Raw genomic sequence first — 13,368 nt, forward strand, 5'->3', positions numbered from 1 at the left:
TCAGAAAAATCATAGTTAATGTTACAGAAAAAAATACTAAAAGCATAAAGGTTTTATTTTTTTAATTTAAAAGTATAGTAATGCATATAAAAACAATTTCTTCAGGCTCCTTTGAAACCTAACGTGTTACTAGGTCTCTCAAAAACCAGCGTTTGCCTTTTGAATTGTGCCGAGGTTTATTTTATGAAATTTAAATACAAATTCCTATGCATAGAGGACCTTGCTTTGTAGAGAAATATTTCATCTTATTTCTACTCCATGTTTCTCATCTCCTGATTTCTCTGATCCTCTTTATACACACTTTCGTTTCAGCAGGTGAGTGTTTTCCGAAATGAACCGGGAGAATGAAGACGAGGTTCCTTTCATTAAAGTGGTTCTCTGAGGTCGCCTGGCCGGGCTGTTGCTGGGCACCGCGGCTCTGGGCTGGGGCGGAGCCGGCGGCCTGCGGGGGGCGTGGCTAGGGGCCGGGGCGGGGCTAGGGGCGGGGCCTGCTCGCGGAGCGGGCGAGCGGGGCTCAGCGGAGCTCGGCAGGCGGACTCACCCCAGGTTAGCGGCAGCGAGCGGAGCCCACGGCCGCCGCGGCGCCAGTGGCCGGGGCCGGGTGCTCGCCGGCTCTCCGCTTCTTCAGGGCTCGGGTTCCGCTCGCACAGCGCCGACCCGCCCCGCGGGGCGGACCCCGGCGATGCTGAGCAGGAGAAGTCCAGCGTCTCAGCCTCGGGGCGTCAGGGGAGAAAGCGGGGCTTTTGCGCGTGAAGCCGCGGTGCGTTCTCGGTCTTCCGGAGGCCGTCTGCGCCTCGAACCCCCGCCAGCCCCGACCCCGGGTCTTCCTCCGGCGCCGCGGGCGCAGGGCGCCCGGGAGGGTGGGGAGCACCGCGGGAGAGGCGCGACCCGAGCAACGAGGATGGACGCCGGCACCTGGCGCCTGGGCTGGCGCTGTCTCCTCCTCCTGGCTCTCCTCGGATCCACTCGGAGTGAGGGCGTGGAGAGCTGCGATGAAGTTCGGAAACTTTTCCAGTGGCGGCTTGGGGGAGCTGTCAAGGGGCTGCCGGATGCGCCGCGGGCAGGTAGGAGTTGGCCTGGCAGTGTGCGGGGACCCGGCCGGGGACTTCTGGGCTTGCGACCGCGCTCTTCCCGGCATCCAGAGGTGGTCCTCGGTGAGAAGATGACCTTTCGGTCCTCCCCCTCCACTAGGAGAATTGATAAGGCCGGAGGGACTGCCTGGCGTGCTCGCCGGAGGAGGGCAGCCTCAGGGGCTCCTTAACTGTATCTGGGGTTCCTCGGAGCGCGGGAGCATTTGCTTCCTGCCGGTGCTCCCTTAGGGTCCAGTGAAGTGTGTGAAGGACTACTAAAGGAGAGGTTTGCTGACCGCGTGGCAGGCCCGTGGACCTGTTCCCAGAGAGAATGTCACCAGGGGCCCTGGTTTCGCTCTTCCTCACAACCCCAAAGGAACTGTGCTGGTTGCCACAAGTTTGATGGTGAAAACATAAACCCTTTTATGTTCCTTTGCTGCACAGGCGCAGCCGGTGTTTTCTGTAATGCGCACCCGACCCAGTGCACTCAGACATGACCTTTAGTTGCCCCTCCGCACCCTGGCACCAAGCAGTCCTGCAGACATCCAAGCCGCTCCGTGTCTCCCAGACCCACAAAGTAGTTTCAAGCCTGAAAAGCGATAGGGCAACAGGCGATCAAACCCTGCATTTTGGGCACACTGAGCACGGATGAAGTATATCACAGGCTCACAGGGAAAGATACAATTAATGCGGCAGGTGGGGATCATGTTCCTGTAAGCTCCCTTTGCTTGCCTTCATCCGCTGGGGGCTACCCTAGCACTCAAATTCTTAGCTGCTCGTGGGAGATGTAGCACACCTTCTATCCGCAAGAGAAGGTGTTAGTGAGCCCACGCAATAAGTGTCTGCAGCTCAATCACAGAGGAGTGCCACTAGCTGTTGCTGAAGTCAACAGAGAGGGATGGATTTGAGGAGGTCGGTGGATGAACAAAGAATTTGCAAAAAGGATGTCTGAGTACAAAATACTTCCCTTTTCCGATGCAAGGAGGCTTGCCTTTAGCACTCCCCAGTGGTAGCACATTTGCTTGATTGCTAGTTAACTCAGTTCCCAACATCCTTCCTCCGTGTCTGGGCACGCGAAGCCCATCAGCCAACGCCTACTTTTAAATACACCAATGTTTATTCGAATACTTATACAGCGCACTAGACAATTCACAAATTTACACACATAGTTGATACTTCCAGCTTAGGGCAATTCTTGTCTCCTCAAAAATAAAACAACATACGCAAACTCACACAAACCAAAAACCTTCTAAGTATATAATTATTTTAGTGTATTCTTTCATTAAGAAATACTCCTCACTTAGCCGCTCACAAACCAATTGGTTTGTGTGCGGTGGGTATTGAGCTGTGAAACCCTCATATGCATTATGAGATCTTGTCCTCTGAATACCATAGCTGCGGCTGTAATTGACAGCTCCTCAGTAAGACTTTGATTCCAACACCTCCTCACATCTCAGTGTTTCTGGTGCCACCTGAAGACAACACACTCTAGACAGGTGTTGAGTTTTATTTCTAGAACCTTGTATATGCCATGTCTTCTGAAGGGGAGCGCTCTAGAGCATTGGTCACTGAGATAGCCTTTTACCGTGATATACGGGAACACTGGAGCTCTGCCCTACAGAACAACAAATAGTTGTCATTGTTTGTAGTTGATATAGACGGCACAACCTCGGCGCCAGGAGGGTACACACCTTCTTCTTAAAGTCATTCTGGGCTGCTTTCCTATTGCACCTTTCTTATCTGTGTCTTAAGGTACTGGACAAATCAGAGCAGCTAAACCAGCTCCGCCAGTCACACTCTTAGAGGCATCAGTGGTGCTCCTGAAAGAAGAAAATCCCGTGGCTGTTAAGACAAACTCATGTGAAAGCATTATGTTGATTTACACTAACCCAGTTATATCATTCATATAAGAATTTGGTATAATATTGAAATTTGCTTGTGTTATCCACTGATTTAAATAACTCAGTAAAACATTAAAATATTTTGGCATTGACTTATCTGTTTTTCCTGCTAATGAAATCCCATTCTCAATTTGCATAAGTCACATTTACCTAATGCTTAGTAAATATTTTCTTTATTCCTTTATATTTGTTTAATGTATAGTTATATTTTACAATGGTTAACATGATTAAATCAGTGAGTGGCTACCTAGTTTCCTCAAACTACGCCTGTCTCAGGCCAGTGTATCCTTAACATGTAAGCATTCATTTCTACACGAGGATACAAATAGTGGCTTTTTTTTTTTTTTACATTTATGAGATTATTTAATACATAACCTGTCTTTGGCTAAAATAATGCATTTAGTTTAGTATTTGTGTTTCTTAAGGTTTTATTTTTATTGTTTATTTCTTGTCCACAGTGGTTAAATTCCATCAGTCAAGAGCTGAAGTGCTATGTGTGTAATATAAAGGTGATAGAATAACTTTGTGCAGTTCCTTTCTACACTTCTGATTTTTGTATCTTCTGGAAAGTCTTATCCGATTTGAAATTATTAAAATGGTGTGGACAGCCTTTTAGGCTCTCTCCCAGATTTCCCCACCTTTGTTCTCTGCACTGCTCCAATTCCTCTAAGCCTATTGAGCTTCTAAGAATGTTTGGATGAGAAATGTAAAAAAGGAGAGAAGGAGCAAATGTGATTAGAATTACAGATTTTACTGTGTTGCCGTCTTATTTCCTAAGTGGTAGTCAGGGTGCCCTTTGCTCTTGCTTATTTTATTCATGGAAGAACTGTTGATGGAGGATCTTTAAAAGGCTCTTTTATTTTATTTTACTCATTGGGGAGGGAACATAATGATTTATTCACGTACATACTTTTCCTTTTAGAGGATGGTTAAGAGATTTATTTGAAATCAGCTATCAGATAATTAGTGCACAACTAATTTTAATGGGTGCTTATCTATCCTAAATATACACACTGTAGCAGGGTTTGTGGAAGATAAGTATTAGTCAGCTTTTCATGACTACAAAATATTTAAATACTGAAACAATTAAGTAGCAGAGAGAAGACATTTTAGGTGGTTGTGGGCAGACACTGCAAACTGCACACTTCACAAAGCAAGACAAAGGGCCCAGGGCCCAGCAGCCCCCTTTGAAGCCATTAACTCCAATGATCTAAAAACCTCCCACCAGATTGTATGTCTGAAAGTTTCCAATGCACCTCCCAGGACGGCCACTCCTGGATCCAGCGTTTTCATGCAAGACATTGGTGGAGCACGTAGCACCACAAGGATGGTAGTCGTTTTCACCTGGTAGGTTTTAGCCAGCTATTGAATGGTAGTCAACTTGATGTGGCAGAGCCTGACATTCTGACACTATGCAAAACTTTAAAGCAGAACTCTGTAGAGTGGTTTTGGCTTTTGGGGTTGCTTTAAAATGCTTTCAATCATATGATAAAAGAGCAGTTTGTCTTATTGTATCACGCAGGAACAGCAGTTGACCTGATAAACCTGTGGCTCAGAATTACTCACAGCTGGGCCGTGAAAGATGAAGTTCTTACTGTGTTCTTTGTGTGAAGTGAATAGGTTGTCTTCTTTTAAAATGGTGAGTGAGAGTGCGTGGTGTGCATGCATGCCAGGGTGCACTAACAGAAGTAAGAGCAGAGCTCTTGGCAGTAGGTTCTTTCATCCATCATGAGGTTAGGAGGCCTGAAGTCAGGTGGTTAGGCATGCAGGGCAAGCACTTTCTCCTGGACAGCCACCCAGTGATTTTTCTTTGAACCTCTCCTCCCTCCGCTGAAAATTCTTGTCACTGTGAGTGTTAGTACCTTTTCTTAGTTCCTCTAAATTTACTGATGTTTAAGGTTGACATGCCGATGCTTTGTCTCCACACATCAGAGACTTTAAAAATAGTAATTGATTTTTTTCATCCTCAAATCATTAGTTTTAAAATTAGGAAATGTGCTTCTATCTGGAACGACATTATTTGCTTATGCTAGTTAATATTGTGTCTGTGGATCACTTCACATCTAAGAAATAGCAAAACTGCTCTCCCGCCCCCTGCAATGCTCAGAGCCACAGGTCTGTAGCAATGAGGCAAACACTGCAGGGCCACCTGTAAGCACAGCTATCCATGTCAGTATATATGTCTTGTCCTCCTCCCTCTCAGGGTCATGGTGACTTTTCCACCTCCTGTCACAGTCTTCTGTTTGTATGATGGCTTCAGGATGGATGCAGTTAAGCTAAGAGGAACATCCTGTGTTACGTTTGTAGGATTGAAGCCAATTAAGAATTTTTGGAATATGGGTTTGTTACCCCATGATGTGTGTGTATAATATAGATTATGTAGATTTCTAAATAGATATCTGTGACCATAGTCATGGGTCTATTCGGCTAAGTTGCAATTAGGTTGAATGGGAACTAACACACACACACACACACACACACACACACACACACACACACAAATACATAAGAGGACTAAAAAATAAAGAGAAAGAGAGAGTGATTGAATAGCTGGCTTCCATTTGCTTCTAGCTTGGGGTCCTGAAAGTCATAGAGCTGATTGGGCAGGGTTTATACCTTTTTTTTTTTTTTTTAATATTGTCTGGTGTATGGAATAGGGCTTGGCGAGTTGCAATATTTTATTTAGTTAGCTGAAAGAAGATTGCTGGTATGTCTTTTGAATCTCTTTGATTCTTAAACTATAGAAGGAATTCTTGAGTACTGAGTGTCTAAGACCCTGCTATCTATATACTGTGACTTTTGAATGTTTTATGTTGTTAAGTACATGGCTCTGAGATGGGCACTCACTTGGTTTCTCTTTTTACAGAAGGCCAGCACAATTACAACAAAGCCCAAATGGGACCTACCTGAAAGTTTTGGACACTTAGTCTCTTTAAATATAGCTTTGGAGAAACATATTTTTAGCCATGTTCAAATTGATACTTTATATATGCCACAAACTTTGCTAACATCTTCAAGTCGCAGAGTTTTAGAAATTACTAGGTCATGGAAATCTACTTTGTAAATCAATCTGGCACTTTCTCAGACAAGTAGGAATCTTGCTATGTCAAGATCCAGCTATATCCAAAATATGCTCAAGTACACAACAAGGACATTTGTTCAACTATGTTCATAACAGCTTTATTCCAGCCAGACTCTGGAAACAACCCAGATGTCCCTCTGTGGAGGAATGAATACAGAAATTGTAGTATATTTACACAATGGAATACTACTCAGCAATTAAAAACAAGGAAATCATGAAATTTGCAGGCAAATGGTAGGAACTAGAAACATTATCCTAAGTGAGGTAACCCAGAAGCAGAAAGACACACATGGTGTATACTCACTTATAAGTGGATATTAGACATATAATATAGGATAAACATACTAAAATCTGTACACCTAACGAAGCTAAGGAAGAAGGAAGACCCTGGGTAAGATGTTCAATCCTCACTCAGAAAGGCAAACGGGACAGACATCGGAAGAGGGAGAAAACAGAGAACAGGACAGAATCCTACCACAGAGGACCTCTGAAAGACTCTACCCAGCAGGGTATCAAAGCAGATGCTGAGACTCATAGCTAAACTTTGGGCAGAGTACAGGGAATCTTATGAAAGAAGAGGGAGATAGAAAGACCTGGAGAGGACAGGAGCTCCATAAGCAGAGCAACAGAACCAAGAGATCTGGGACCAGGGGTCTTTTCTGAGACTGATACTCCAACCAAGGACCATTCATGCAGATAACCTAGAACTCCTGCATAGATGTAGCCCATGGCAGCTCAGTCTCCAAGCAGCTACTCTAGTAAGGGGAAGAGGGACTGTCTCTGACATGAACTCAGTGGCTGGCTCTTTGATCACATCCCCCTGAGGGAGGAGCAGCCTGACTAGGCCACAGAGGAAGACAATGCACCCAGTCCTGATAGACTAGGGTCAGAGGGAAGGGGAGGAGGACTTCCCCTATCAATGGACTTGAAGAGGGGGATGGGAAGAGATGAGGTTGGGAGGGTGGGATTGGGAGGGAATGAGAGAGGGGGCTACACCTGGGGTACAAAATGAATAAACTAATTAATATAAAATTTTTTAAAAAGAAAAAAAGAGGTAATTATGTGTTTCTGTATCTCTATGAATGCTTGTATTCACGCCTGTGTGTGAGGAGGCCAGAAGAGGGCGCTGAATCCCTTAGAGAAGGAGTGACAGGTGGTTGTAAGTTGCGGAAAGTGGGTGTTAGGAACTGAATTCATGTTCTCAAGAACATGTTAAGGTACCTTAGCAGCTGAGTGTCTTTGTCACTCCCTGTGTCCAGCTCTGTGGTGGCCCTGCATACTGTTCTAGGAAGCACTTCCCCTGTGAGCAGGTAAGACACGTGTGTGGGCTTCCAGCGTGTGTGTGTGTGTGTGTGTGTGTGTGTGTGTCTTTTCTGTTCTCACCCCCGAAGTTCCCCACTCAGCACACGCTAAATGTGTTTCTGTTCTTTAGCATACTAATGCAGTACGTGAAAAGAATCTGTAATTGATTTTTTTCACAGGTCAGCGTTCATATATAGATTTTGACAAATACATTAAATTTTTATTAATAGTTACCTAACAGGCTGTTTATTATGCTTAGTTGTAATTTCTATTGATTAATCCTGGCAGGATGAAAAAATGCAGTCAGTAACATTTTTGTGTAGATGTGCTCTGTGCTGTGCTTGGCTGTGTTGTGAGTAAACTGTTTCCTAGGAGCTAAGCCTTTTCTTCTGTAACTTTGTCATAGATTCTATAAGGCGACCCAACCCCAAGAATTTTTTTTTTTTTTTTTACCTATTTTGTCTAACAGTTTTGAAATGGAGTAAATGAACAGCTAGACAAATGTCTGGAAGAGTTTTCTCTGCTGTTTCTGTTCTGCAGGGAAAGGAAAAGTATTTAACATTTAGGGTTCATTAGCACAGCTGCCGTCATTAGGCCAGTGCATCTGATCTCAGAGCTTTATGGACTTGTTAAGAGAATGGAAAGAGAATGGATCAAAATGCAATTTGCATTTGGATTTGTATTAGTTTGTTTATGTTTTATTTGGACCTAATTTTTTTTTTTTCAAAATGGAAATTCTTCAATGAAGAAATTACTCGTAATGAACTGGGACATGAATCCCCTTTTCTTCTACCCTGGTTAATTCCATGCTGAGAGTAACCTTCCGAACCACATTACTCATCTATGGAATAACTCCTGTGTGGACAAAATCTGTGTTTGTTGAAGGCTGCTGTCATGGTACTATCGATTGCCAGCTTGACAGGGTTAGAGTCATGTTGGAGACACATCTCTCAGTATGTCTAGACTGGGTTAGTTGAAGCATGAGGACCTACCTTCAATGTGAGTGGCACAATTCAAAATGTAGCTGGTATATACATATAATGCATGTATGTTGTGGGGCTGGCTACTTCTAGGTAAATAATATATACATGTGATCTCATGATGGATCATTCTTGGTGGCAAAAACACTTAAAATCCAGGTTCATCATTCCTGAAGAATGAGTGTACTTATTAGCTCATTGTGTAACAGGTCTCTTGAGCCTATTTTTTTCTAACTATAATTTAGTATTCGTTGATAGAGGAGCCTGCAGTAACCACTGCCTTACTCTCGGCTGTGACAAAATCAACCTTTTAGATCGTGTGTAAGTGTTTGCACCTTACCGATATCATTCACGATGACATCTCTAGCATTCATCCATTTGGACACAATGGATGAATTTTATTTTTCAAAGACAGACCATATTCCATTGTGTATCTACACCACAGTTTTCTCTATTCATCTGATGTAGACGTAGGTTTATCAAGTCTTTAAGACATCTTTACAATGAAAATTTGAAAGCTTATTTCTACTTACATGTATCATGATTTGCTTAGCACATCATATAAGACACATGAAGAAGTTTCCCTGAACAGAAGAATTGTTGTGTCAGTGCTAATGAAACACACATGTATATTTTGATATGGTCCAGCTGTTTACTTAAATATGTTTAAAAACAGTCACAATCTAAAAGTTAGTAAGCATTCATTAGTACATGATTAAACTTTTATTAGTCATTAGGACACAGAGTTTGAATTACTATTTTTTTTCCTTCAATGATATGGTAAACTTTATCTTAGTCTTTATAATGCCGTATAAGCAATATAAGTTATCTCTGCAGCTATGTTCTTAGAACTCATATTCTACTGACTTTGCTTTTCTTACATGTTAGGAAAGGATGGATTCTTAGAAGGGAGTTGATGTGAAAAAGCAAAGGATGCCTGTATAGATCAAATAAAATGAAGGAGAAAAAATTACACTGGGATATCCTGTTCATTGCACATAGATTATTTAAGTGGGAGACTGTCAATATTAAATTACCAGCTCAGATTTATTTGCTTTTTGAGAAACTCTGTTATTCAGTAAGGTTATACCAAGTTACATTTGGTTCGTTTTCTTTTGATCATTGAGATGTCTGTGTTTAATGAGCTGAAACTGAAGTAGGTCAATAAAAGGAAGAGATTAATACTCCGTTCTCACCAGGCTTGCCACATATTTTATTCTGGGTTTAAAAACAAAACAAAACCAAACAAGAACCTCAACTTATTTGTTTTGAGGAAAGGTTTTGATCACCTTAGAAAATAAAGGAGATAGAAACAGTGCGGTGAGAGTCACACAGCAGAGGTCAATGAGCTTCTTTAAGAGCTGGGTGTCTGGAGGACCTGCATGGGTCTGTGCCTGCCCTGTTAGCGGCTTTAGTCCGAAAACACAAAGCCAAGTTTTCTTCTTCTCTGGAAGTTTGTTGATGTAAAAAGCTACAGGTCATTAAATATTTAGCATTTAATTCATCTATTCAAATGTCTTGTAGTCAAAATGAGAAAAAATAAGTCTGACAAAGCACTAAAATGTTGTTTTGGGGTAAATGAATGGAAAAGCCAGACATACTATCACAATCTGTCAAATGTTATAGTGCAGACAAATGAATTTATAGTTTTGAAATGGCTTAGTTTGGCCATTCCATTTATTAGATGTGTGACATTTAGCAAATGACTCAACTCAGATGTTTTGCTTTCTTCTATACAGATACTGTACATTTAGGTTCCTTTTCTCCTCTGGTAGCTATTGAGAACCATGTTATGCTGATACTACTTTCCACAGCTGTCTCTATGTGGTGGACAGTTTTGTGTGAACTTGACACAAGCTAGGGATGAGAGGAGGGCACCTCGACTGAGACAGTCCCTCCATAAGACCTGGTTGTGAGGCATGTTCTTAATTAGTCATTGATGGGGAGCGGCCCATTCCACTGTGGCTGGTGCATCCCTGGGCAGGTGATCCTGAGTTCTATAATGTAGCAAGCTGAGCAAGTCAGTAAGCAGCACCCCTCCATGGCCTCTGCATCAGCTCCTACATCCAGATTCCTGCCCTGACTCCCTTCAATGATGTACGAAGATGTAGAAGTTTAAGCTAGATAAACCCTTTCCTCTCCAGTTGCTCTCGTCATGGTGTTTTATCAAAGCAATAGTAACCCTAAGTAGGACATTCAGTATTAGTTACTTGTGGTTGTGACAAAGTCAACTTAAGGAAGTTGACTTAAGGACTTTAGTTTTTCTCACAGTTTGAGTTATGTTCTGTCACAGAAGGGAAGGCATGGAAGCAGGAGCCTGAGAAAATTGGTCACCTTGAGCCTGCAGTCAGGAGCCATAGAGATGAATGCTAGGGCTCCTCTCATTTGCTCCTTTTTATTGAGGTCTGGACCCAGCCAATACGACTAAACTCCTTCCCTCTATGTGGACTTAGAATTGCTTCGTCTATTGCAGTTCAACCTTCTGTACGTGTCAGAAATACAGCTGTGTAGCTTCTGACAAAGGGAACTAAAGCGGTTCTCTGGTTTCCAAATTAAAATCTTTCAGGAAGTTGATCCTTTACAAGAAGTGTCTGTCATTGTTGCCACCTACAAGGATAGGTTGGGTATGGGAAACAGGTGATTCCAGGATTTTGCTGCAAAGCATCAGGCAGTACCAATCCAGCGGTGTTTGCTAGACAGCTGAAGACAGCAATCAACATTCCCCAGAGTTCACACCAAAGCTTAAATTTTCACATTTGACTTTGGAGCTCTGCATAATTCCTGTCCTTTCCAGTTTTCCCTCTGCAGTTTTCTGTTGCTTGCTTTCTCACTTTCCTGTTGTAAGATATAAGCCACCATTGGCACTAAATGCTTTTACTGCCATTCCATACCCGAGAGGTGTAATTTTGCTTTACAGAGGCTTCTCTTCTCTGTTGTGGTTGCACCAAGCAGAGGAATGTTGTCATCTTAGCACAGTGCAGAGTGACTTAGGCCACTCTAAAATTTGGTGAAAGTCAGACAGGTCAGCATTTTCTCCTTGTGAAATAACTCACTGCCTGTCCAGGTGACCCTCTAGAACCACAAAAGACCCCAGTGACTGAATTATTTTTTTCCTTTAATTTTATTTATTTTATATCCCAACTGTAGTCTCCCCTCCTTTCTCTCCTTTCAGACCCTCCCCCATACCCCATCCCTTATCAACTCCTCCTCCATTTCTCCTCAGAAAAGGACTGGCCTTGGTGGATATCAACCAGCTGGGGCATATCAAGCTGCAGTAAGACTAGGCGCCTCCTCTACTATTAAGGCTGGACAAGGTGACCCTATAGGAAGAAAAGGTCCCAGAGGCAGGCAACATAGTCACAGACAGTGCATGTTCCCACTGTTAGGCATCCCACAAGATGATCAAGCTACCCAACTGTAACATATGTGTGGAGGACCTAGGTCTGTCCCATGGAGACTGCATGGTTGACAGTCTCTGTGAGCCCCTGTGGGCTCAAGTTGGTTGACTCTGGGTTTTCTTGTCCCTCTTACTCCTTCAATCCTTCTTCCATTCTTTCATGGGACTCCCCAATTTCTGCCTAATGTATGCCTATGGGTTTCTGTATCTGTTTTCATCAGTTGCTGGGTGATGCTGCACTGATGAAAATTGGGCTAGGCATGGATTTATGAGTGTAGCAGAGTATCGTTAGCAATTATTTCACTGATTTGTTTTTTTGTCAGTCATGTTCCATCCTAGTCATGCTCTATCCTAGGTCCGTGGGCTATCCAGCCTCTGGTTCTTGGTCCTCCAGGCAATGCTGAGGGGGGGGGTTTGAGCTCCCACTCAAAGCATGGATTTCAAGCTGGACTAACTGTTGGTCCTCTACTCCCACAATTTCTACGCTACCTTTACCACAGAAAATCTTGTAGGTAGGATGAATTGTAGGTTTTTTGCTTTGCGGCTGGGCTGGTGTCCAATCCCTCCCCTGGAAGTCTTGACTGGTTACAGGAGATGGCCAGTTCAGCTTCTGTATCTCCCACTGCTAGAAGTCTTGGCTAGGGCTGCCCTCATTTCTTCCTGGAAGTTTCCATTGCCCTACACTTCTAGCTCCTCCCAGAGGTGCTCCCACATTGTAGTCCCCCAAACACGGTCCACCCATGATGACTGTTTTATTTCCCCTTCTCAGTGAGACTCATGTGTTCCCCCTGGAGCCCTCCTTGTTACTTAGCTTCTTGGGTCTGTGGATTGTAGAATGGTTGTCCTTTACATCACAGCTAATATCTACTTATAAGTGAGTGCATACTATTTGTGTCTTTCCAGGTCTGGGTTAACTCATTCAGGATGATGTTTTCTAGTTCCATCCATTTGCTGGCAAACTTCATGATGTCATTGTTTTTAATAGCTGAATAATACTCCATTTTGTAAATGTAGCACATATTCTTTATCTATTCTTTGGTTGGGGGGCATCTAGGTTGTTTGCAGCTTCTGACTATTATGAATAAAGATGTTCTAAATATGCTTGAGCAAGCATCCTTGTGGTATGGCAGAAAGTCTTTTGGGTGTATACCTGCCCAGGAGTGTTATAGCTGGGTCTTGTGGTAGATCAATTCCCAATTTTCTGAGAAACTGCCATATTGATTTCCAAAGTGGCTGTAAAGTTTACACTCACATTAGCAATGGAGGAGTGTTCCCCTTGCTCCACATCCTTGCCAGCATGTGCTGTCACTTGTGTTATTGATCTTAGCCATTCTGACAGGTGTAGGATGGAATGTCAGAGTTGTTTTGTTTTGCATTTCCTTGATGGCTAAAAATGATGAGCATGTCTTTAAGTGCTTCTTGGTCATTAGAAATTCCTCTGTTTATATCTGTACCCATTTTTAAATTGGATTGTTTGGTTTGTTAATTTCTAGTTTCTTGAGTTCTTTCTAAACTTAGCCCTCTGTCAGATATAGGGTTGCTGAAGATCTTTTGCCATTCTGCAGGCAGCCATTTTGTCCTTTTGACAGTGTCCTTTGCCTTACAGAAGCTTTTCAGTTTTATTGATTGTTGTTGT

General features: G+C 43.1%; 1 protein-coding gene across 11 annotated transcripts in view; it reads left to right on the forward strand.

Moving 5' to 3' along the window:
- The first annotated feature begins 499 nt into the window (after positions 1 to 499).
- The window catches only part of Gpc5 (glypican 5), a 1,404,356-nt gene continuing 1,391,487 nt past the window's right edge, over positions 500 to 13,368 (forward strand). For 6 of the 11 annotated variants that reach the window (XM_060391585.1, XM_060391588.1, XM_060391589.1 and 3 more), the window contains exon 1: positions 501 to 1,154. In XM_060391585.1, the coding sequence (XP_060247568.1) occupies positions 683 to 1,154 (472 nt within the window). In that variant the 5' untranslated portion in view covers positions 501 to 682. Of the gene's footprint in view, positions 1,155 to 13,368 lie in introns of all 11 variants that reach the window. The other 5 variants (XM_060391586.1, XM_060391593.1, XM_060391594.1 and 2 more) reach the window with 2 other exon arrangements.

Source organism: Meriones unguiculatus, chromosome 9, assembly GCF_030254825.1.
Source record: "Meriones unguiculatus strain TT.TT164.6M chromosome 9, Bangor_MerUng_6.1, whole genome shotgun sequence".
NCBI classification, from domain to species: domain Eukaryota; kingdom Metazoa; phylum Chordata; class Mammalia; order Rodentia; family Muridae; genus Meriones; species Meriones unguiculatus.